This window comes from Leucoraja erinacea, chromosome 18 (assembly GCF_028641065.1).
Source record: "Leucoraja erinacea ecotype New England chromosome 18, Leri_hhj_1, whole genome shotgun sequence".
Taxonomy (NCBI): Eukaryota; Metazoa; Chordata; class Chondrichthyes; order Rajiformes; family Rajidae; genus Leucoraja; species Leucoraja erinaceus.
Window position 1 is genome coordinate 33,430,637 of NC_073394.1, and position 26,708 is coordinate 33,457,344.

Genomic DNA, 26,708 nt, shown 5'->3' on the forward strand with positions numbered 1-26,708 from the left:
GTAGCGCCCGATGTCGGTGTGAAGCGGCTCTGACAGCTGCCACCGTGGGTGTGCACCACCTCACATGTTTAGAATGTGGGTTGAAACCAGTGGTCCCGGGGAAACCCACGCGGTCTCGGGGAGAATGTGCAAACTCCAGACAGACAACGCCTGAGGTCAGGGTCGATCCTAGGACACAAGAGCTGTCACATGCTGCATGTCTGCCAGTTGCACGGCACTGCAGCCACCCCGCCTTGCGGTTGGATCACGGACAGGACCATCGCAGCCCCAGGGGTCAGGGTGGCAGCAGAGGTGCTCCCACCATTGCTCTAGCTATCTCCTGTCGGTCCAGGCGTGGGTTTCCCCGGGACCTCTGGTTTCCACCCACATTCTAACCAGGTTGGGGGGTAAATTGCCCCAGGCATGCCATTGGGGGAAAGAATCTGCAGGTTGATGGGAATGTGGGGATAAAAGGTTACAGGGGAAAATGGGTGTGGTTGGGGGGGGAATTGTTTTGTGAGCTGACATTAGTCTGCTGCGGGCAATGTCATGAGGAATTCTGGAGGCATTGTCCCACTATTAGTCTGCTGCGGGCAATGTCATGAGGAATTCTGGAGGCATTGTCAGAGCGCCTCACAGTAACTGTCTAGTATCCACGCAGTGATACCTCACACAGAACTGTGGTCTTCACTGCACTCTAACGTCTGGTCTTTGAAAGGGTGAATGAACTCCTCTCCCACCTCCTCTCCCCACTCCACCAGACTCTCTGCTGCACGACAGCTTGAACACTCGGGTGCTGTAGGTGTCTTCCACTCTAGCGGAGGTGCCCATGCACAGTTTCATTGTCACAATCATCTTTGAAGCCATCCTGCATTGCAAGCTCTCTTCCGATGATCCCCATCAACCTACGTTCCCAGAGGAATGTCTACTGGTGCCAAATCCTCAGCCAACCAGTCTTTCAACCATTGCCATGTTGCTCTGTGCAACCTGATACAAGAGGAGGCTGAGGCCAGGAAACTAAACACTTGCAGAATTAGGGCAACAGCCAGCAACACTCAGTTTGCGACTGGCTTGGACGATCCCTGACACAAGGCAGGTGCCAGAGGACCCTGCCCACTGTTTTACACACTCAAGCTGGGTGATGGCGAGAGGACATTTGCTGGAGCATTGACGTCTAAAATAAGCTTCAGTTGGGTCTTTGACGACATAGCATATGGGAGACGGTTCCAAAAGGTTAGGGCTGCTGGGATTCAGGACAAGTTGGCAAACTGGATCCACAATTGGCTTTGCAATAGGTCAAAGAGGGCGATGGCAGAGGGTGTTTTTTGTTACTTAGTTTAGTTTAGAGATACAGCATGGAAACAAGCCCTTCGAGCACCTACTCACACTAGTTCGATGTTATTCCACTTTTGCATCCACTCACTACTCATTAGGGGCAATTTTACAGAGGCCAAATGAGTGGGAACATGACTGAGAAGATTATGAAGAATATAGATAGGGAAGACAGAACAAACATCTTGAGACGATGTTTGGAGGATATAGTGTGTAGAAAGGATGTGTGCAGATTCTGGTTATACACTGAAGACAGACACAAAATGCTGGCACAACTCAGCAGGACAGGCAGCATCTCTGGAGAGAGAATGGGCAACGTTTCAGGTCGAGACTCTTCTTCAGACTGAATCTGAGTCTGTCTCTCCAGAGATGCTGCCTGTCTCGTTGAGTTACTCCAGTAATGTGTGTTTATAAAAGGGGATATAGATTTTGTGTAAGGGGGAAGTGATTCAGGAGATATCTATGTGAGACCAGAAGGTGGTGAGTACTTTGAAGTTTAGTTTATTGTCATGTATTTTATTGTCACAGTTTATTTTATTGTCACAGTGAATGGTTGAAGTGGGATTGCTGACAACATTTAAAAGACGTTTAGATGACCACTTGAGCTGTGAGATGAGATTAGTGTGGATAGGTGCCCACTGGTTGGCATGATTGGAGTGGGCTGAATGGCCTAACTTTGGCAAATGGCCTTGCTGTACATCTCTACGACTTTAGAATATATCAATCGGCAATTCAATTCACAACCTGTTTGGTCACCAAATGTGTGATTGACAAACAACCACAACAAAAGCATCGGGCTCCGTTTGGCACTGAAATTTCAAACACTACTGATTGCCCACCCAACGAGCTGACAGCCCAGTGGGTTATTCATTGCGCTGGTCACAGGTTTCCATTTCAAACAGTGCCTGGACAAATTGTCCCAATTAGTTCTTACTGCAGGAAAAGGGAGAGATCACACATCTAACACCCTGTCTGTCAATGAGAGGGACAACATTCTCTTGCCCTTCAGACCTGGGACCACTCTTCACGGACTCCATCTGGTCCCTCGGACCAAGCACCTTGGTATCTTCTCCAGATCAGGGACCCCGGTTTTGCACCAATGACTCCAACTTGTTGTCCCAAACGGTAGATGGACTGCTTTACCCCGCACCAAGGACCCCCTTTCTGTTCCCCGCCCCCCTCCCGACCAAGGGTCCCTGTACCCTCCCCAGACCAAGGAGTGTGTCCAGCATATCAGCCAGCAGATGCTCTATCAGCACCCCTAGTCTTGCATCTCTGTTTGCCTTCCTTGCGCTCCCCTCCCGTCCCAAACTGGGCACAATGTGCCAGCTCCCAATGACCAGGGTATCTGTGAGCTGCTCTGGGAGTGTGCTTTTGTCTGCTCACCCTCTGCTCCGCACAAACCAGAATCCGTTTGCTCCCAAACCCCTGGACTAAACCCCTGCTTGCTTTCCCACCCCTGCTCTGGCCTCCCGAACGAGAGGGCACATGTTGCTCTCTCTCCTCTGTCTGGTCATGTGGACAATAGAAGGGAATTAATGCACAGTTCCCTTTCTCCCACTCACCTCACGGTGGCAGCAGTTCCCACCTGAGCAGTTTTACTTCACATGACAGTTGTCAAATTATAAATTATTCACATAATCACAAAAGCCACAAAGTATAAAGCAAATCACAGAAATTCAGAGAAACATCAAGAATCAAAACTGTTATGAAAGATCTGATTCTCCTCATGTATATTATATAAGATTCAATATTGTGAGCGTATTAGGTCAGCTACAAATCACTGCACAATGAAACCCACATCCCCAGCCCCCTCCCAAACCATTTCCATCGGTGCCACCAGGAAAGGCTGCTCACTGCTTCCAGTGACGTTCCCAGTCCAGCCCCCTCTTGGTTCGTGCTCTCAACTAATAATCTCACAATTAGGTGGTTGAAGTGCCCGTGCTACACCCCAGGGATCCAGTCCCCGAGATGGAGAAAGCAGGTATCTGTATCCATCAATGTCAAACACGTAACGCAGTCCACGGTGTCACTCAGCACAGCTGGGCCAGGGAAGCTTGTCTACGCTCGTTGGAACAGCCAGATTGCAAAGATCATCACGCAGATCTGAAAACAGAGACACAAAATTGATAGTTTTTCTTTTTTGCTGCATTTTCACTTTTCCCATTGTCATATTTTTTCATTTAAGAGATACAGCGCGGAAACAGGCCCTTCGGCTCACCGAGTCCACGCCGACCAGCGATCCCCACACATAAATACTCTCCTACACACTCTCGTGACAATTTCCCCTTATACCAAGCCAATTAACCTTGAGGTGTGGGAGAAAGCCGAAGATTTCTGAGAAAAACCACGTGGTCATGGTGAGAACGTACAAACTCCATACAGACAAGCACCTGTAGTCAGGATTGAACCTGGGTCTCTAGCATTTAAGGCAGTAACTCTACTGCTGCGCCACCGTGCCGCCCAATATGTACAAGTGTAAGTCTGGAGACCGAGCACCAACTCAAGGCTAATTCACCACCGCCGTACAGAATGAGCCTAGTATTGTTGTAGATGGGTAGAGGGTGTTAATTAGAAAGCCTATTCACATCCCCGGAGCCTGATGGCATCTATTCCAGGTTATTGAGAGGTAAGATAGGACATTGCTGGGGTTTTGATGAAGATCTCTCACCACTGGCAAGAACGCAAAGTGTCGCAAAGTTTCTTCCTTCGTTTAAGAAAGGAAATCGGGATAATCCATGAAATTAAAGGCTGGTGAGCCTCACATCAGCGGAAGGGAAGCTATTGGAGAGGATTCTTAGAGATAGGATATATTCGCATTTGGGCCATTAGAAGCAGTCAGCATGGTTTGCCGGGGAAAGCCACGTCTTACAAACTTAATTGAGTTTTCTTAGGAGGTGATGCAGGTGATTGATGAGGGTGGAGCAGTGAATATTCCATACATGGACTGTAGTAAGGCATTTAGCAAGATCCCTCATGTAGGCTGATCCAGAACATTAAGAGCCATCGTATCCATGATGACCTGGTAGTTTGGATTCAGGGTTGGCTTCCCCATAGAAGATGAGGATACTGATGGTAGGGTGTCATTCTCACTGGAGGTCTGTGACCAATAGTTTTCCACAGGAATCAGTGACTTGGTCGAAAATGTAGATGGCTTGGTTAGTAAGTTTGCAGATGACACAAGGATTGGAGTTACGGAGATTGAAGAAGGGTGCAGATTAAATACAAATATGGTGAAGAAATTGCAGAAGCTTAATCTAGGAAAATGTGGGATGTTGTACTTTGGGAAATCAAATGTAAGGAGAAAGTAGAGTCACAGTCATAGTGATACTGTGTGGAAACAGACCCTTCAGCCCAACTAGCCCAACATGTCCCAGCTACACTAGTCCCACCTGCCTGCGTTTGATCCATATCCCTCCAAACTTGTCCTATCCATGTACCTGTCCAAATGTTTCTTAAACGTTGCAATAGTACCTGCCTCAACTACCTCCTCTGGCAGTTCGTTCCATACACCCACCACCCTTTGTATGAAAATATTACCCCTCAGATTAAATCATTTCCCCGTCACCTTAAACCTATGTCCTCTGGTCCTCAATTCCCCCACTCTGGGCAAGAGACTACCTTCTACTGCATCTACCCAATCTATTCCTCTCACGATTTTATACACGATTTCACAGTTTGTTCGCTAAGTATGATTTCTTAGGAGGAAAGGTCAGACAGGATAGGCTTGTACCCATTGGAATTTAAAAGCAGGAGTGAGCCCTTCATTGAAACTCATACGATCCTGAGAGGCCTTGACAAGTGGAAGAATCTACAACTGAGTCACTGTTTAAAAATATTAATGATACACGTATAGTGAAGTTTCTTCTTTCAGAAGGAGTGAGTATTTGGAACTCTTCAAAAGGTGGTGGAAATAAATACTCCGGATTTTTTTATGGATTGGGATACAAATACTTGGTAAGCATGGAGGTAAAAGACTGCTGTATATCATCAGAAATGCAGAGTTGAGGATAGATTCATATGTCACATGTTGGCACATATTGTGTGTGACTACCTGCGAGAGGTGTGGGATAGTCACAGTTTAATGCTGAACAAGACAAGGAGGATTATTACTGATTAAAGGGGAGCTGACAGTGAGTATGAGGACTGGGAAGGAAGATCACATCACATCATAGACAAGGATGAGGACTGATGGTCACGACTTTATAGAGGACATTGCACATTGAATAGGGGATGGGAGATGGGCGACGGAGGTGAGGCGATGACTTGCTACTTCTGGACACTTTCATTTTCTGACCTTGGGCTAAAGTCTTTACATGTCACTGATAAGCAATGGGTTGGAGGGGAGAAAGAGAAAATGAGGTGTCGGACTTCTCAAGACACATTCTGTTTGTGCACATTCTTTGCGTTGAGTTATTGTTGGGATTAATTCCGGTTTAAGGATTACCTGAATTATTAAGATCCAAATAGACAGACCTCCAGTCAGGTAAAGAATCATCTCCACTTTAGGCCCAAGTACATCGAAGCAGCCCTGAGGGAAAGAGAAGAGGAAATATGTTTAGAGTTAATGATTCCGTAGGGAGATTCATTGTAGTTCCTACAATGTAGTGGCTAGTTTCTATCCTTTGGCAGTAACGTACATCTGGGCATGGTGGGATGGGGGGGGGGGGGCAGAATAAGAGGAGAGTTCTCCTCTGTAGCTGCACATTGGGGTGAGTTTGCTACGGTAAACAGCACAGCAATTTTGATAAGAACTCTATCTCAAGCCAGCATTAGTCCCTTACCTAAACATTCTGCACCCTAATTACAGATTAAAGACCTCCATAATTGGGGTGCGGCCAGTCCTCCTCCCTTTATAATTGTGAGCACGCTGCTGAAGCTTGGATTCAACTCACACCGGCCATCTCGACGGCTTAGAATCAATCGCTTTCTGCTTCCACAGTTGAGTGACTTCACTGACTCCTCCAAGTAAAAGCTGTTGCCATTGCTTCTTCCTTATCATGGGATTTGTGGAATATATTTCACTCAAGATCATTTCTCACCCAGTGTTTGATAAGCTGCTCTTCCCGCTGTTGCCCTGTGCTGAAAACTTCCGTTAACTTTGCTTCTGATTGTGATTCTTCCACAGCCCATCTCCAACCTTTTCCTCTATCACTATCAAGCGTAAGCTTATGGTAATATGAAATTCCAGCTCAGAGGAATGTCACCAAGAGAGTTGTAACTGTATTGATCAACTGCGTCAGTTCACATCCAGCTACTGAATACACATAATCACATTGAACATAAAGCACAGCACAACACAAGGACAGGCACATTGGCCCAACTATATTGCAGGCTTGTGAGAAGCTCAGATGTAACTTCAATGTGAAGTCACCAAGAACCCACAGAATACAGCAAGCAATACATTATTTAAAGAGAGAACAGGTACTGGGACAGCAGAGTGTAGCATGGCATTAGAGCCATGCAGACGAACAAACCCTTTGACACAACAATCTGAGCATGTGTTGTTTTGAAGCACTGGCTTGCTACTGAAATCATTGCAGGAGAAGGCAAGTGTATGGTGAGGCTTGAAAGAGATGGATCTTGGATCCTCCGTGGGGGGTGCCAATAGCTGTGTGGACAGATATTATACACACACATACATATATATATATATATATATATATGTATAGATATATATAAATATAGTATCTGTCCACATGCTATTAGTACCACTGAAGATACAAGATCCATGTATATATACACCCCCAATGGGAAGCCCCAGAGCAAATGTGTGGCTGACTTGATTTTCCTCCATTGGGCAGTGCACGCCCACCTTTGTATAGAGGCTAGATTAGATGCAGCTACCTTACTGCTGTAAAAGAAGTGAAATAAATATGTGTTCGGGTATTAAGAGGAGTAATCAAGTAAAGTTGAGTTTATTGTCTAATTAACAAGTACAGTCGGGTACAGGTTCAGGAACTGGAAGTTTTTGACTTAGCACTGACATTTTGGGCCAAAGTGCCTGTCCTTGTGTTGTGCTGTGCTATATGTTCAATGTGATTATGTGTATTCAGTAGCTGGATGTGAACTGACGCAGTTGATCAATTTGTACTTGGCCTTGGTTCACCGGAGTTTTGCATTCAATTTTGTTTTGACAAGTGAAGTATTAGAGGCTCTTAAACATTAAGATTTTTTTTTCACACTTCAGTTCTAATTACGTCATCGAACATTGACATTGAAAAAGCGTTTCCAACATGTGAGCAAATTAACTTATGCAGGTGCTTCAGGAACATAGCTCGTTTACAAGTAGGGAACATTGCAAAAGTGGTCAATGGTAGTTTAAGTTGGTATCGACCTGAATAAGTGTGTTCCATACCTGAGAGTTCATAAATTCAGCTTCACCAGAGATGCATTTCTTTACATCGCGTATGATTCCATTCTTTGTGGCTTCGTATCTTTTGCAACAAGCCTCTGGCACGTTGGAGTGAGGGTTGAGTACAACGAAATGTATGACGTAAAGGAAATCCCGTGGCCCATTCACCCCACAGCACTCAAACTAAATAAAACAAGCATTAAATAGTTGGCGACAACTAGAAACAGATGGAATCCTCAGCAAAATTGCCAACATGCTGCAGTAACTCAGCAGGTCAGGCAGCATCTGTGGAGGGACATAGACAAATGATATTTTGGATCAGGACCCTTCTTTATGACAGTTATGAATTCATCATTGAAGAAATGTTTAAATTGGTAGCATGATGCTTTATATTCCATAGTTGTTTGTGTTCATGCAAATGTCACTCTTTATTGCCAAACCCAGCCAAATACTCCCAGCTTGAATATTTTTATAATCAAGAAACAAAAGTGCTGAAAGGAAATGACTCTGGGTGTCTGTTTGGTGGATGAAACTGTTGTTATTCGGACCATGCGGAAGTCACAGAGGGTCACTGATTTCATTCAGAAGAGACAGCATGCTGTCTGCAGCCTACTCAGCAGGCGCTGGTGAAAAGCACCGCATTTTCTGTACCATCCCATCCAGAACCCCCCATATCACTACAAGCTTTCTCCCAAATTGATAACTCCGAGGAGGTTAACCCTTCCGTGGTTACATCCGTGCCTGGGTGGTGTTAGAGAGGGACTATGCACTGTCCACGGGTGCCCTGGGGGATTTCTAGGACTGCTGGGCACCGCAGGGGGTTGAATGCATCCTTGACAAGGAATGTAAGATATATAATAGTTTATCGTTTGTCGTGTATTATGGTGGTGGGTTCTGTGTTTTTTTACTGTACTGTATATATTTTTTTAATATTTGAATAAATATTTTTGATTTAAAAAAAAAGGTTAACCCTTAATTTAAAGATATTGCAAATGGAATCCTGGAAATATTGCAATCTCAATAGGTTGGCACAGTTTCCACACTTAAAGGTACCAATTTCAAAAACTAACAGGATGCAAGTTCAACATAAATATCAGCCTAGCAAACAACTGCGGACCTTGGACACTCTAAGGGGACAATGGGTTTAAGGCAGTTTAAATCTAAACTTTGCTCTGAGTGACATTCAGTTAATAGAATGGATGGTGCAGAGAGTAAAGCTGCTGCCTCACAGTTACAAGAACATGGTTTTGATCCTGACATCTGATGCTGTCTGTATGGAGTTTGCATGTTTTCCCTGTAACTGTGGTTTTCCTCAGATCTTCCAGTTTTCTCCCACGTTCCAAGGATACGTGGGTTTAGGTTAACTGACCGATACAAACTGTGTGATGGTAAGGGTCATAAGGTCATAATGATAGGAGTAGAATTAGGCCATTCAGCGCATCAAGTCTACTCCGCCATTCAATCCTGGCTGATCTATGTCTCCCTCCTAACCCCATTCTCCTGCCTTCTCCCCATAACATCTGACACCCATACTCATCAAGAATATAGGGGTAGTTAATGGGAATGTGGGATTGGTGTAGGATTAGTATAAATGGATGATTGGGGGTTAGTATACACCTGCTGGGCTGAAGGGCTTGCTACCTGGCCGTACAACTCATGACTCAATGACACTCTCCCCTGAGTGTCCAAGCTCTGCTGCTGCTTTGCTCGGCTGGTATTCAGAGGCAATGCTGAGGAAATGTTGCATCACCACAGGTTAAAGCAAGAACCGAACTGCCTCTTGTGAGCGTTAGAAATCATTGGGAAAGTGTAGTGAATGGCCCGGAGCTGTTGCTGTGCCTGGCCATGAACATCCCCTCAATTGATATAGGAGGCCGATGGTCTGCTGGGTCTCCCTCACTCGGCTAGAAGAAAATTGTTGCCCATCGGCGGCAGCAGCAGCACCTTAATCCACTTTGCAAAACATTTTGGAAGTATAATTAATATTTTAGATTATTTATCTTAAAGGTTCAATGAGTTGCATTCAGCACCAGTAGGCGGCGCGACCCTGGTCAGCAGTAGGCCATTGCGGCCTGTCCCTTTTTTATTATTTTTTGTCTATGTTTATATGCCATTTTTGTTATTTTGATGTTGGCTGTGTGTCCAACTCAGGGGGTGGGGGTGGGTACCTGGGGGGGAAACTTTCCAATTTCTCCCTCACCTGGATCCCGACCTTTTTTTTTTTCGTCGGGTCTCATCGTTGAGGCCCGCAACGAGGAGCGGCCTCCAACGGGAAGAAGCCGGGGACTCAGGTAAACTCACCGTCGCCGTCGCGGGGCTGGTCGAGTCCGGAGCGGGTGTGAACTTGGAGGAAGGGCTGCTGCTGGCTGCTTCTACTCTTACCTTAAAGGTTCAATGATTAAAGTTAACTGTTAAGGGAAAGGCTTTCCCCAACATATCTACAAGGCGCCCCGCTTAGTTGCGGGGTGAAAGCTCCTGGACACATCACAACCCGCGCGGCTTAACGGCACGGGACACTTGTAAAAGCGCATCCCGGGGGCTCCAACATCTATGAGCCGGTATCAGACCTCGCACCACCCGAATGGGCTTTAAGGCAAAGGACAATTGCCATCGCCATGTTTGGACTCTGACATAAGGGGGGGGGAGAGTGCAGTGGAGATTAAATATAATTTTTTGGTTCACAGCTATGGGATGTTTTGGGAAATTGTAAATTATGTTGTGTCTGGGGTGTTTTGTGTGTAGAAGTGGCTCAGAAACCCAAACATTTGGACCTCCAGGGGTCCAAATGACAATTAAATAGACTATTGACTATTGACTATTGACTATTAAAGTTAACTGTTAAGGGAAATGCTTTCCCCAACATATCTACAGAGCCTGCTTATCTTCTTAGTTAGTACACATTACAACCAAATTAATTTTTGTGGACATCCCAAGACCTTCGGTTTAGCCAAACCAGTATGTGGAGCCAGACGAGGGCGAGGTATAAACAAATATACACATTAAAAAGGTGGTTGGATGTCAATAGATCCCCAGTGCTGGATGAGATCTAATCCTGGTGTGTTAGTCTGGGGAGTGTGTCAATGAGTCTGAAGGGGTCTCAACCCAAAGTTTTTTTCCATGACTCTTGTCCGACACACTGAGGATTCCAGCTTTTTGTGTCTATCTTCGGTTTAAACCAGTATCTGCAGTTCCTTCCTACACATTAAAAAGGTGTTGGATGTCAATAGATCCCCAGTGCTGGATGAGATCTAACCCTGGTTGTTATTGGGGAGTATGGGATCTGGGGCTCTAACAGAGAGTTTTATTCCATGACTCTTTCTGAGGATCTATTAACAAAACACAAATCCACTTGAACCCTCATAACCCACAGAAGATTGTCAAGTTAACGGTCATGACGGATGTCAATGTATCAAGTGCTCCAATTAACCTGTGTCAGCCTGTGCTCTCCGTCACTCTGTCCTGTCACTGCTCTCACTCACACTGTCCTGGGCCAGTCTCTGCTCTGCCTCACATTATCCTGTGTCAGTCTGTGCTCTCACTCACACCAGCGTTGCCCAAGGTTGCTTCCTGAAAGGTGCCTGCGGTTGGGAGTGTGCAGATTGTGAAATAATCAGATAACAGGTGCAATCTTCTCCTGCAAGTGGGGAAACTATACCTGACTTGTTGTGAGAAAGCCTTTCATATATTTAATAAAGCAGAAAATAAGTTGCACAGATGATCATCCTCAGTATAGAAACATAGAAACATAGAAAATAGGTGCAGGAGTAGGCCATTCGGCCCTTCGAGCCATTCAATATGATCATGGCTGATCATCCAACTCGGTATCCTGTACCTGCCTTCTCTCCATACCCCCTGATCCCTTTAGCCACAAGGGCAACATCTAACTCCCTCTTAAATATAGCCAATGAACTGGCCTCAACTACCTTCTGTGGCAGAGAATTCCAGAGATTCACCACTCTCTGTGTGAAAATCTTTTTTCTCATCTCAGTCCTAAAAGATTTCCCCCTTATCCTTAAACTGTGACCCCTTGTTCTGGACATCCCCAACATCGGGAACAATCTTCCTGCATCTAGCTTGTCCAACCCCTTAAGAATTTTGTAAGTTTCTATAAGATCCCCCCTCAATCTTCTAAATTCTAGCGAGTACAAGCCGAGTCTATCCAGTCTTTCTTCATATGAAAGTCCTGACATCCCAGGAATCAGTCTGGTGAACCTTCTCTCTACTCCCTCTATGGCAAGAATGTCTTTCCTCAGATTATAAAGTCTTAAGGGCCTGTCCCACTTGGGCGACATTTTCGGCAAAAATCTGGAAAGAGGTTGTCGCGTCGTGGTCGGGGCGTGACGCATATAGTGACACAAGGTGACGCATAGGTGACGCGTGGGTGACGCACGGTGTATCCCTGTCGCCCCAGGATTTTGGAATGTTCAAAATCCACGGGCGACATTTGGGTGTCTCATCATGTCGTGCGCCCCGACATGATGAGACACATCACACGCTGACGTATGATGCCCTGCGGGTGATGCCCGTCTAGGGTTAGGGTTGGAGTTCGGGACCACAGATGGGCTGTAAAATATTCTTCCTTCAATGCATGGATTTTAACATTAATATATTAAAATTAATACAATAAAATCAATTGTGCAAATGAAAAGATGTCAGTCGCTCTGTTTTATTTATAGATATATTGGTCCGCTTCCAGATCCAATCACTGTCTCTATAACTTTTCACAGGAATGGATTCAGTGAGTGTAGACTGAACTCCCCTCACACCCCCTTCTCCCCCTCCCTCCCTTCTCCCATTCTCCAACCCACTTTCCCCGACGCCCCCCATTTGTGGACCCAGCCTGTGACAGCTAGATCACACTAATTGTACTGCACAAAGGCCGCATCATTTGTTTTAGTAACATTGACCAAGCGATAAATGCAGACTTTGGGAACAACAACCCCACCTTCCCTCCCCCCCCCGCCCCCTCACCTTGCTTCAAAATGGGTGGTGGGTATTTAGACTCAGTGGTCGGAGCAGATGGATGGCACTGGTACATTGACAACATTGCCTGTACCCAGTTGAAAAGCCCGTTGCCTCTGGGGGTTTGGAGAGACCATTGGAAGGGAGATCTGCCTCTGGGAAAACTCATGGCCAACAGTTTAGTTCCCATGAGGCACACAGGTTTGTTAAATGTGTCCCTATATAGAGGGGGGGAAAAATGGGGGGCGTCGGGGAAAGGGCGGGGGGGGGGACATTGGACAATGGGAAAAGGGAGGGAGTGGGGAGGGGGGGATGTGAGGGGAGGTTGGGGGGAGAAGGGAGTGGGGGGGAGGGGAAGAGGGGGGGAAAGGGGACAGAAGGGTAGGGAGGAGTGGAATCCACCCATGTGAGGGGAGAAGGGGTTTCTAGAGTACACTCACTGAATCCACCCATGTGAAAAGTTCTAGAGATGGTAATTGGATCTGGAAGCGGACCAATACACTTATGAATAAAGCTGAACGACTCAGACATCGTTTCATGTACACAATTGATTTTATTGTGTTCATTTAATATATTATTGTTTAAAATCCATGCATTGAAGGAATTTTACAGTCCATCTGTGGTTACTAACCCTAACCGGGCATCACCCGTATGACAGCATACATCAGTGTGTATGTCGTGCAACTTGATGGTTTTATGGACGTCAATCACTGACGCTCGCAGTCGCCGAAAAAAAAAAACCGCAAAGTAGGACGGGCCCTTTAGGGCACCACATCAAACTACAGTCCCTGAACAATGGTCCAGACTCCAATTGACTGTACGATAACATGACCACCACACCATCAAACCTATCTCCATCAGTCTCCCATCCTGTCAGTCTACTAGTTTGAAAGGGATGGTCTATGAGGAGGTATCTGTGCAAGATAAGCTCACCCTGATCATGATGGAGTCGCAGCTTTTTGTGTAAGGATCTGTGGTGTTGGCTCCCATATAGTAACCTCTCAGCTCTTCCTCAAAATACAACTTTGTTAACTGGAAAACAAAACAGAGGTTACACAGCAGTCAGCGCTTCCCATCGATATTACTAAATGAAAAAAAAGATGCTAATGTGCCATGGGATGTTAAATGTTCTTGAATAACTATTACACCGCAGAGATGGTTAAAATCAATTTTGAATGCAGTTATTGCGTCATAGAAAGATAGAGCAAGGAAACAAGCCCTTTAGCCCACCAAATCTGCACTGACTATCAGCCACCCATTTACACTTGTCTCATATTAATCCCATTTTTAAAAGTCTTCCTGCGTTCTCATCTTTCTCTCTCTTAGACTCTCCCACTCACCCATATACCAGGGGTTATTTGCAGTGGTCCATTAAACTACCGACTTGCAAGTCCTGGAGATGTGGGGAAACCCATGCAGTCACAAGGAGAGCTTGCAAACTCCCCACACACAGCGCCTGAGGTCAGAATTAGACCCAGGCCACTGAAGCTGTGAGGCAGCGGCTCTGCCCTCTGCACAACAATGCAGTTTGTAAAATAAAAATGCTGATGATGGTTCAGGCAGAACAAGATCTGTTGCTCACATCACTAAAGATTCATAATTAATTTGGACAGACTGTAGCAAAGCTAACAGGGTGGGCGTTATGTTAATAGAACTGTTCAGTGTAAGGAAAAACATTATTGTGACATTGTATTGGCTGACAGCCAAACCACATCTAAAGGTCTGCGCCTAGTTTAGATCCCCAACTGCCATCCAATTAATGCTTCTGGAAGCATTTCAGAACTCGACTACAAGAATAATTCGATAGAGGTGCTAAGCCTAAAGAGTCTGCTGACAACTCTCAATACACTGTGCGAGGACCAACAGATAGTACAGAATTATTAACAGTGTTGTCCATTGTCCATGTACAGGCTTGAAGCAATTCACAGTTACGCCTCTATTTGCCACACAGCATACCCAGGCCATATGGTAGTTTCTAACCTTAGTGCTTGACGCTATATCAAGCTGGCACCAGATATATGATTGCAATTGGGCCGCTAAACTTGGCCCAATGCTAGAGGAAGAAGGTGAACATAATTGAGGTGTGGGGAGATGAAGGCTCTATAGATGGTATGGCTGAGTCACAACTCCAGCAACCTGAGTTCAATCCTGACCACGGGCGCTGTTTGTACATACTCCCTGTGACCACGTGGGTTTCCCCTGGGTGCTCTGGTTTCCTCACACATCCCCAAGATGTACAGGTTGTCAGGTTAATTGGGTAGTATAAATGCTCTTCCTATAGGTGGCCAATGGAATAATTAGCAGTGTTGGTGGGCACATGTGAGGAAATGGATTACTGGGAATGCGTGGGAGAATGGGACTGATTGAATTGAAATAGGAAGTAGGTGAAGGAATGTTGAAGCAAATAATGCACAAGATTGTGCCATTTGTTATCAAAGTATCACGATAATTTATATCAGTTATGCCCAGCACTGCTTCATTGAGAACACCGTGCAAATGGTTTAATTACTATTGTAAGGGAGTAAGAATTCATAAAACTGCTCACACATGTTTCACTCAGACCTAATGTCGGCCACCTAACCAGCTTTGATATGCACTTACATGATCTCTGAAGAGAAACGCGGCAATTCCAGCAGCAAGCTCCACCATGCACATCAGCAGAATGAGCAAGAAACACTGAAACAAGGAAAGACATGGGCATGAGGTACCACCAACAGGCCTGCAGCTCAAACACGGACATTGAAGTACAGATGTTGATGTTAATGCTTTCACCCGCCCTTCACTGGCAGAGCTGGAGTTTATCCACAGCCTGCAGCCTGGTAGCTCCACACTTGTCTACACACTGATCACGGTTGCACATTCGCTGATAATTGTACAATGTTCAGATCGACGCACAACTCGTCAACAAATGAAGCAGCTCCTATCTGCAAGTAGAAAGATCTAAATAACGTTCAGGCGGGGGACCTAAGTGGCAAGTAACGTTTGTCAGAAAGGTGCCGAGCAATGAACATCTGCATAAGAGAGCAGCTGATCATTGATCATTGACAATCAACGCCATTGCCAAAGCTAAGTCTTTACCGCCAACATGCCGAGGCTCACTGACTGACCAGAAATGTAGCATTAACACCCTGGCTGTAAGAGCAGGTCAGAGGAGATTCCTGAGCTGGATAGATCACCTCTTGATACACTACAAGACATAAATCAGGAGTGTGATGGAATATTTTCTACAGCACCAATAACTCTCAAGATATTATACACCAGCTAGGATAATGCAGTCCACTTATTTGGGCCCCCTTCGACTGTCTTGAACAATAACTCCATCCACCAGCAGCACCCTGTGCCTACAGTGGGTCCAACTTATCAAATGCACGGCAGGTTCTTGATTTTTCTTTTCCTTAACAATGAGATGTTATTGAATTAATCCCAGTTACTGGAAAGTTCCAGAGTGCTGGAAAGATCAGAATTGCCTAGTATTTTGTAAACATCAATGAATCAGTCACCAGATAACAATGTTATCATCCTTTTCCACATCACACTCGACCCACTGCGATGACCCGCGTTCACAGATAGCCTCCGCAGTCCCCGTGGACACCGCGTGTTCCCTTTCCAGGGACACGTGGACACGGATGTAGGCCTGGATGAGGGGCAGGCAGCCGACTGCCCACTGCCTGGACCCACGAATGGCCATCTTGGCCACACCTTCTTGATTGGGCTCCTCTGACAGCATCTTGCAAAGCCGTGCCCTCTACTGCCACAACAGACCAGAGCAGTGGGTGCATGGGAGAGCCACTACCTGCAGATCCCCTTCCACATCACACACTAGTCCCTCATCGTCACTTGGTCTAACTCCTCACCAGTGCGGAGAGAGCACATGCACTAGAAACACTGCAGCAGCTCACCACCGCCTTATCAAAGGCAATTAAGAATGGACAATCTGTACTGGTCCCGCCAGCGAGGCCTAGTGCCAGAAAATGCATAAATAATAGATGGAATCAAACTAATGTGATGAAACACTGCTGATGAGGGATTTGTATAACAGCCTAATTTGATTTCATCATCAGGAAGACTGTCTCCGCCCTATCCCATCAATATCTGCCGTCTGCTCTAAGCCCCAATGGAGTGTGTATACCTGGGAAGGATGATCACCTCCCTCTATCAGCTGACCTTCTGGTTTTTAACTCTTCAGTTTCCATCAGACACTTTGGATGCCGGTGCCAGAGCAGGTACAAACTCAGACGACTTATTGGACTGGGCATGCTGATCAAAACTGCAATAAATCACTCCTCTCTGGGATACATGATGGGAAACACTGGCTTGTTGAATGGAAGCCAGAAGACTCCATCACTTTTACCTCTGGGAAAAGTGAATGCATTTTAGATGTACACTACTGTTGTGGTTAAGTTACAGGTCGAGCGAATGAGATGTGGATTACTGAGACGTATATTCCAATCCCGCCCTGACAGCTTCACCTCACGCTGCTCAACTCTAGGACGGTGCTGCTTAGGTTTCCAAATGTGCCATCCTCCCCCAGGCTTTATCCTGTCCATTTTGTGGTGTGCAACCCCTTCCATTAGCAGACGTCCAGCACATTCCCGTTCCTCAATGGAAAGGCCAAGACTGAGGCTGATATTCAGCAGCCCCTGGAGATGTTGAACCAAACACACAGGCAAGGGCTTTAAAAAGTGTAACAAAATGGCAAACGTGCACTTACAACCATGAGAAGGCATCTGCTCTCCCGGAAAGCAGCAATACTGCCGAGAATTCCAAGAACAAGCAGCACAACAGATAAGGCTACGGCGTAAATTGTCCCAATGAAGAGGGCATTGCTGATTGACAGTGCGCCGCCAGGTCCCGTGGGGTAAAGCAATAACAAGCATGCTATTGCAAGCAGGCCGGTTCCACTCAGCTGTAACACAACAAAACAGACATCATCAGCCAGAGCCTGTATCCCAACAAAACAGGCATCACCTCCCCTCCCCCAATACATAAGATATAAATCATATCCATTTTCCAGTTCAATTGGATAAACATGGTTAAATGAATGGATAAAATCGACTAATTTGGTCTAAAATGGTTAGCTCGCGATGAGAAGGCAGGTCTTTCCTATCCTGTCTGTGGTTAATGGATTTATCCCGACATCCATTTGTAACATTCACATTTTCCATTCCTTATTCTCAGCCCTGAATCATTTAGTGTTTGGGAAATAACAGCCAAATACATTTCCTTCCCACTTCCCTCAGCATCTCAGTGTGCATTCTATATGGACCAATGTAGTTTATCCAATTTAAATCTGCAGCCTTTCTTCATAAGTTTATGTGCAATAATAGGCCATTCGGCCCATCAAGTCTATTCCGCCATTCAACCATGGCTGGTCTATCTTTCCCTCTCAACCCCATTCTCCTGCCTTCTCCCCATAACCCCTGACACCCTTACTAATCAAAATTCTGTCAATCTCCACCTTAAAAATATCCATCGACTTGGTCGCCACAGTCTTCTGTTGCAATGAATTCCACATATTCACTACTCTCTGACTAAAGAAATTCCTCCTCATCTCTTTTCCACAGGTACGTCCTTTTATTCGGAGGCTATGGCCTCTGGTCCTAGATTCTCTCACTTTAATGTTTAGTCCATCCACAACATCAACTACATTCTCTTCTGTTGAGACTCTAACAGCATCTTCTTCCCAGATGAAGTCCTGATGTACTTGTTTGGTACCTCAGTCATGCCATTTTCCTCCATCAGTAAATTTCATTTTTATCTGGCCTTACCCTCCTCTCCTCTTACAACTACAGTACTTTCCTGTTCACACATCCACAGAATATGTCTGACATCCCTTTTACTTTAGCTGCCAGTCTTTTCACTCCACTTTTAAGGAGTCCCATTGTCCAGTTACAGCTTTGCCTGCCATGCTTTTATTCCATTTTTCCTGAGTCGGATCTGTTCTTCTCCCATTGAAATTGGCCCATCTCTAAATGATTACTTTCACCTTTAAATTGTCTGTGTATTTTCTCTTTGCTAATTAAACTTTATGATTGCTCCTTCCTAGATGTCCCCCCAATGATATTTGCTCCACTTGGCAATGCCCAGCATTGGCGCCTTTCTCATTAAATCAGAAACATACTAATCAAGAAAATTCTCCTCAATGCATTTCAGAAACTCCACCCCCTTTGCTCCCAATGCTATAGAGGAGTGGCAGGGTGGCGCAGCAATAGAATTGCTGTGTTAAAGCGCCAGAGACCCCGGTTCAATCCTGACTGCGGGTGCTGTCCGTATGGAGTTTGTTTGTTCATCCCTTGACCTGCGTGGGTTTTATCCAGGAGCTCCGGTTTTCTCCCATGCTCGAAAGACGTGCAAGCTTGTAGGTTAATTGGCTTGGTAAAATTGTAATGTGTCCCTAGTGTGTGTTAATGTATGGGGATCGCTGGTCGGCATGGACTCTGTAGGCTGAAGGGCCTGTTTCTGTGCTGTATCTCTAAACTAAACTAAACTAATCACGAAAATTCTTCTCAATGCACTTCAGAAAATCCTCTCCCCTTTTTGCACTCAATACTATCCCAATCCATATATGAATAGTTGACAGTTTCACTATTACTGCTCTATTTTGTATTATTCTGCTATGTGTTGTCAAATCTGGTCAAAACATCCCAACTGTGCCATTGGTTCTGATATGAAGCACAATTATTATTACCTCTGGATTTAATTATTGTCCTTCAGGTAATTGTGTTAGGATGAGAAAAATAATTAGAAGTCTGCCAGTCGACCATACGTGCTTGCTCCACCATTCAGTAAGATCATGGCTTATTGGATATAATTGCATTAAAGCCACGTCATTCCTTTAATATGCAAAAATCTATCTTACCCTATCTTAAATAAGTGACCCATGCTCCAGAGACCTAGATAATTTCACAGATTCATTGCCCTCTGGGAGAAGCCATTTCTTCTCATCTCAGTCCTGTTTTCATGTGAATTCATAAATGTTTCATTTTTCACAGATATTTAAATTTGGTATTTTTAAATTTCTATCACCAAAGGGTGGCACTGTTGCACAGCCGGTAGAGCTGCTGATTAACAGCGCCAGAGACTCAGGTTCGATCCTGACCTCGCGTGCTGCCTGTGTGGAGTTTGCACGTTCTACCTGTGACCGCATGGATTTCCTGCAGGTGTTCCACTTTTCTCCCACATCCCAAAGACGTAGAGTGTCAGTTAATTGGCCTCTGTAGAGTGCCCCAAGTGTGCAGGGTGTGGATGAGAAAAGCAGGATAATGTAGAAATGTGAATGGGCGATTGATGGTGGGCATGAATTCAATGGGCCAAACGGCCTGTTTCCATGGTGTAATTTTCAATCAACCAATATTTAGAAACAGTGAAAATGGCCTTTAGAGTGGGAGCTGCCAGAAAGCTGCCATCTAAAATGTCATTCACTAGCTCCGTCATATGGGATGGTGGCATTGGTGTGACATGAGGTATGTGTTTGCAAGAGGTAGGCAGGACGACAAAGCTAGCATGGTACAGAGGGAGGAGCATCGATGGGAAAACTGTGAGGCACAAGCCTAACACAGCTGGTCCAATGTGTGGTATCTGCAGCATGTGGGAGTTTGAGGGGGTGAATTATATATCAGGAATATGAAAGAGATATCACAGTTGACAAATCTAATAAAGTTTAATGAGGCTGTGATTATCGAGGGAGATTTAACAGCATTTTATATTCAGCTGGATTTGCAAAGAGGATTTGATAAGCAACAAGAATCAGTGCAGTGCCTTAGTTACATAACATCTACGTTAATGAATTTGATTAACTATGTAATGTGTCCAAAGATTGCAGACAACACAAAATCAGGTGGGAGAGTTCATTGGAAGAGCACAATAGGGGAAGGAGTAGGAATTTGTTGTTCCTTCGGGAGCCGTGGCTGATTCGGAGGTCCAAGCCGCTGCGAATGTTCTCCCATTCTGACGTCGTAGTTCCATCATCCCGGCGAGAGCGGGGGGCTCGGGAGACCCCCGACCACGGGTGAACAACAGAGGAGGATGACTGAATTTTGGTACCTTACCTCACATCGGGAAACTTTGATTCCACTGTGGGGGGTTGTTTGTGTCAAAGACTATCATGTTCTGTGTTCCTTTTTATTTTTTTTATTATCCGTATGGCTGTATGGTGTCCACAAATTTCACTGTACTAATTGGTGCGTGTGACAATAACTGGCTCTTGTCTCTTGTCTCCCTTGCAACCCCATGAGATGTAACAACTTGTTTTCTCTCCCGCCCCCACCCTAGGCATCCTACTAGTTCCACTGTTCACATCGTTTTGCATCCCTTCGTTGTCATCTCTTCCCCAGCCAACAATGGGTCATTATGGGCTTCACCCTTATTTGGTCATCTGCTGCCGGCCCTGCTTTGTTCTGGCCATTTCTTACCTTCAGTTCCCTCCGCTCAACTTTCAGTCTTAAGAAGGGTCTCGACCCAAAGCGTCACCTATTCCTTTTCTTCAGAAATGCTGTCTGACCAGCTGAGTTTTTGTGTCTGTCTTCGATTTAAACCAGCATCTGCAGTTCCTTCATACACATAAAACTTAATTATGGCTTGCAGGCATCGCTACATTTAGTGCTTTGACCCTAGTTGCCCTTGAGAGGGTGGATACTGGCTTAGGGGAGGATTTCAAATGTCAAATTAGATGGCAGCTGAGGACTTAACAGTTCACTTCCTGGATCTGGGCCTCCCTGGCAAGGCTTGCATGTTCTCCTTGTGACCCTGTGAGTTTCCTCCAAATGCTCTGGCAGATCTTGCACACATTTTCACATAACTCTTTCTCTTTCACACAAAGGGTGTCGGGTGAATGGAACAAACTGTCGGAGGAGGTAGTTGCGGCAGGTACTATCACAACGTTTAAGAAACATTTAGACAGGTACATGTATAGGATAGGATATGGGCCAAATGTACGCAGGTAGGACTAGTTTAGATGGGACATGTTGGTCAGTGTGAGCAAGTTCGGCTGAAGGGTTTGACTCCATGCTGTATGACTCTATGACTCTGTAACCTGCTTCTCTGGTCCTTCTTTGTGTTAGAGGTTGATGGTTTGTGAGGGTCTGCTGGAGTAGCCGAGGCAAGTAACTGCAGTGCATTTTTAAGATGGTGCACACTGCAATCACCATGCCAGAGGTAGAGGGAATGAAGGCTTGTGGATGCCAGATCTAACCCTAACCCACAAAAAATAACCTCACCCATATCCCATAGGCCAACACAATGTTGCATCTAGTAGAGTCACTGCCTCATATCTCCCCAAACATGGGTTTGGTTTAGTTTAGTTAACTAAACTAAACTAGAGATACATTAGGAAACAGGCCATTCGGCCCACCCGATCCATTCCGTCCAGCAATCTCCACATATTAACACTATCCTACACACACTAGGGACAATTTTTACATTTACCAAGCGCTTTAAGCTCCAAACCTGGTGTGGAGAGATACGAAGATCTCGGTGAAAACCCACACAGGTCACGGGGAGAACGCACAAACTCCATACAAACAGCACCTGTAGTCGGGATCGAACCCGGGTCACCGGAGCTGCAAGCACTGTAAGGCAGCAACTCTACCTTTGTGCCACCGCCATCTATCCTGATAGTTCAGTTTAGTTTAATGATACAGTGTGGAAACAGGCACTTCGACCAACCGAGTCCACACCAACCAATGATTACCCATTATCCCAGTTTCACATCATACCAACACCTGGGCAATTTACGGAAGCCAATTACGGTGCAAACCTGCATGTCATTGGAATGTGGGAGGAAACCGGAACACCCTGAGAAAAACCCTATCCTAAACCATTTTATTCTCCCCACATTCCCAACATTCGACCACATGCCTACACAATGGGGTCAATTTTCAGTTGACCAGGCCCCACACATGTTTGGGATGTGTGAGGGAAAATGTGACAAGGTGGAAACCCACATGCCTGCTCGATTGTAAGCATGGACTCACTTGGCCAATGGGCCTTTGCCATGCTGTATCTCTCTATGGCCTGATGACTATGACAATAAAGTACTTGCTCCCCATCCGAGAGCATAATGAATAACCTGAGCTCGTCCTGTAACAACATAAATAGCCTCACCCAATGTGTAACACAATGAATAACTCCACACAGAGTCAACATGAATGTAAGGATTTATGAGCTAAATTAACAAACATAACTTCAAAGGTAGTAATCTCAGGGTTAGTTTCTCTGCCTTGCACTGTCTGAGAATAAATTTAGAGATAAGATGAACCAAGCCTGAAGAGTGAGTGGGACCAACCTTTGAAAAGGTGGGGACTGTCGAACAGGATAGGGCCAGAACTGATGTCCTTGCAGATAGTTGCCTGATCCCTTTGGGTAGGATGTAAACTAGATTGGCAAGGGGGATGGGAATCTGAACAGGGAGACTGAGGAGGAGGAAACAGCGATGGAAATGAAAATCAGGAAACAAAACAGCAAAAGCTGGAGGTATAAAAGTCAAAGGTAAGCAATAAGCAGTAGCATAGTGCACAATGATGTGAAGCTGACTGAGAATATTAAAAACACAAGCCTGAGGCATTGTGGCTCAGTGTGTGGAACACTGAGTCTAAAGTAGAGGAAATAACCATGCAAATAGATGTAAATGCATACAGTATTCTTGTGGTAATGAAGACATCGCTGCAGGGCAATGAGGAATGGGAACTGAACATCCACAGATATATAATCTTTATAAAATAAAGGCAAAAAGGGAAAGGAGATGGAGTAGTATTGGTAGTAGAGGAAGAAATGAGTTCACTCGTGAAGAAAGATATTAGGATCAGAAGGAATTGTCTGAGTAGGGGCAGAAAATATTGTTGGGAGAGGTATATACTGTAGATCCCCAGACAATCGTTAGTTGTAGAGATAGTAACAAACAGGGTATTGGAGGCATGTGTTATAAGAGTACAACTAAATTAATGACATCCATATATATATGCATTGGGAAAATGAGCTTTAATAATGAAGGGGAGGCGTTGGTGAAGGGGTTTTTGAACATTGAGGAACCAACCGGAGAACAGACCATCCTAGACTTGGTAATTGTGTAATGGGGATTAAAAAACAACCTTGTTGTGTGAAACCCCTTGGTGAAGAGTGACAGTGATTTGGAATGATTCCTCATTAATTGGACAGTGGGAGAGTTGATTCTAGGGGCCTGAATCTAAATAATGAAAATTCTGAAGGCATGATTGATGGGATGGTTATGATAGACTGAGGAATGTTACATGAACAATTGACAATGGACAGGCAGGGGAAAGCACTTAAGGATCACATGGATGAATTACAATCATTGTGTAAATCCTCAAAAATAAATCAGGAAAGGTATTTTAACCATAGCTTATTGTGCACAATAAAGGATAGTATTAGATCCAAGGAAGAGATGCATAATCGAGGGAGGACTGGGGGCAGTTTGGATTCACCAGAGGAGGACAAAGGGATTGAGTAAGAGGGAAAAGTAAGGTTTCAGAGAACATAACATCTGGGTATAAAACCGTTTCAGTTACATAAATCGACACAGATTAGAGAAAACTAATGCAGCTTGCCTACATCAGAGATGGGGAATTTATAATGGGGAAAAACAAAGTGGCATTCCAATTAAAGAGAAGAGCAGTTGGAAAACATGGACTGGATCTGTCAGAGCCAACAAGAATTTATGAAAGAGGGATCATGTATGAGAAATCTACCGAATTTGTGGAACATGTAACTAACAGAATAGATGAGGGAGATAAGTGGATGTGGTGTATTTGGATTTCCAAAAGACTTTCAGAAGGTCAGTACAGTGGCGCAATGGTAGAGCTACTCCCTCACAGTGCCAGAGAACTAGCTGACTACTGGTGCTGTCTGGATGGAGTTTGCACGTTTTCCCTGTGATCCCCATGGGTATTCTCCAGGTGCTGCAATTTCTTCCCACACTCCAAAGACGTACAGGTTTGTAGGTTGATTGGCTTCTGTAAATTGTAAATTGTTAGCGTGTAGGATAGTGTTAGTGTATGGGGTGATCACTGGTCAGTGTGGACTCTGTGGGCCGAAGGGCCCTTTTGCACACTGTATCTCTAAAGTCTAAAAGGTTCAACGTATGAGATTAAGATGTAAACATAAATCACGTGGATTGAAGGATAAGGGACTTAAATAGATAGACAACTGGTTGGCAGATAGAAAACCAAGAGTAGGAATTAAATGGGTCTTTTCTGGCTGGTTAGGGGGTACCATGTGGTTGAGTGCTCGGAAACCAGATGATCAGAATATATTTTGGTGATTTAGATGAGGGAACTAAAGATCAGCAGGTGACACCACACAGGTAGGGAATGTGAGCTGCAAAGAAGATGCAGGGCAGCCCCAGTTTGATGTGGGCAGATTGAGGAAATAGCTGGCAGACTCTGTATATGGAGATGAATGTGCAGTTTGGCAGCAACAACAGTAAGGTCGATTCCTGTCTGAACAGTAATACATTGGGAGACAAGATGGTGGAATAAACCCTGGATGATCTTGTACACAAATCAGTAAAAGCAAACATGCAAGTGCCGCAGGTGGTTATGAAGGAAAATTATAACATTGATGGTTTATGGTGGGAGATATTGAAAACACTCGGAGAGACATCTTGTTAGTATTCTACTGGGCCATGAGCGAGATTGCACCTTGAGTTTTGTTCTCCTTATCCAAGGATAGGCAAGGTTCTTGCTATGGAGGGAGTGCAACAAAGTTACAGCATATTGAGCCTTGGGATGGCAGGACACTGCATGGGGAGAGGTTGGGTCAATAAGGTCTACTGGGATGGGTTCTTGTAAACATTTGCAAAACTCAAGCAGGGCTGTTTAAGTTGAAATGTGTAGGAAGGAACTGCAGATGCAGGTTTCCATTCCCAGTCTGAAGAACACTCCCGACCCGAAACATCACCTATTCCTTTTCTCCAGAGATGCTGCCAGACCCGCTTAGTTGCTCAAACATTTTGTGTCTACTGTACAAGTTGGATGCAAGAAGGATTTCCAGGAGTGAGCAGGAGCTGGTAGGGTTTTGGGGGGATGGGAAGCTGGGGGTGGTTTCATGGACTATGGATAAGGGGTATATCATGCACGGGCTGCCTGGATTCGGAAGGTTGAACATCTTTGATGAGATCCAGTACCAACAGAATCATTTAGCATTCACTGCAAGGTGCTACCTCAGCTGATAAGAGTTCCAGGGTAGTTACACCAGCTTGGCTCCTGATATTCTGCCATACCTGGCACTGTACCCGATCTAATCCTCGACACTCTTTAATGAACCACGAGCAACTTGAGGGGCACATGTGTGATGAGCTTACAAACTGTGTGAAAGGATGGCTCTGCTGACAGGGCTGCCCCCAAATCACCTCGGCTTCCTGTTGGCAGCAGTGTTAAACTGTACCATTTATCATGGTGTTCATGCCATGTGGCACAATGGAATGAAACCTCACTGAGAACGCTGCACAAATTCTGTGAGAGCTTTGCAAGGTCAGTCTGACACACACAGCCACAGACCAGGACACCTCCCTCAGGTAAATCACTGAGGCACCTGATGTGTGCCCACGCTGGCAGTTTAGTTTAGTTTAAAGATACAGTGTGGAAGCAGGCCCTTCTGCCCACCAAGTCTGCGTCGACTAACATTCCCCACACATTAACACTATCCTACACACACTATGGACAATTTACAATTTTACTAAGCCAATTAGCCTACAAACCAGTCTTTGGAGTATGGGAGGAAACTGAAGATCTGTGAGAAAACCCACGCAGTCATGAGGAGAACGTACAAACTCTGTACAGACAGCACCCGTAGTCAGGATCAAACCCGGGTCTCCGGGTAAGGTAGCAACTCTACCGCTGCGCCACCATGCCGCCCCTGCCCTTCTGCCCTTCGTGGCTTTCGCTGCTCGGACTGTACAACTTTGGCACAAAAGCCTCAGCCAACATCCCTCCTTCGTCAGTTTGCCAGACTCCAACATGGGTGGCTGTATGCACCATGTCTGTGGGATGGCAGAATCCACCTGCCAGTGGGTGCAGCCTGTAAATGGGCTGCCTTTTAATTTTCACCGAACCTGAACTATTGATGC

The 26,708-nt window shown here is 45.3% G+C and overlaps 1 protein-coding gene across 13 annotated transcripts in view; it reads right to left on the reverse strand.

The window, feature by feature from the left end:
• Positions 1-629: 629 nt before the first annotated feature.
• The window catches only part of LOC129705891 (tetraspanin-18-like), a 153,595-nt gene continuing 127,516 nt past the window's right edge, over positions 630-26,708 (reverse strand). For all 13 annotated transcript variants that reach the window (XM_055649782.1, XM_055649773.1, XM_055649778.1 and 10 more), the window contains 6 exons: positions 17,340-17,534; positions 15,230-15,304; positions 13,562-13,660; positions 7,670-7,849; positions 5,759-5,842; positions 630-3,417 (listed from right to left, as the gene is read on the reverse strand). In XM_055649782.1, coding sequence (XP_055505757.1) covers positions 3,373-3,417; positions 5,759-5,842; positions 7,670-7,849; positions 13,562-13,660; positions 15,230-15,304; positions 17,340-17,534 — 678 coding nt within the window. In that variant the 3' untranslated portion in view covers positions 630-3,372. The remainder of the gene's footprint in view (positions 3,418-5,758; positions 5,843-7,669; positions 7,850-13,561; positions 13,661-15,229; positions 15,305-17,339; positions 17,535-26,708) is intronic.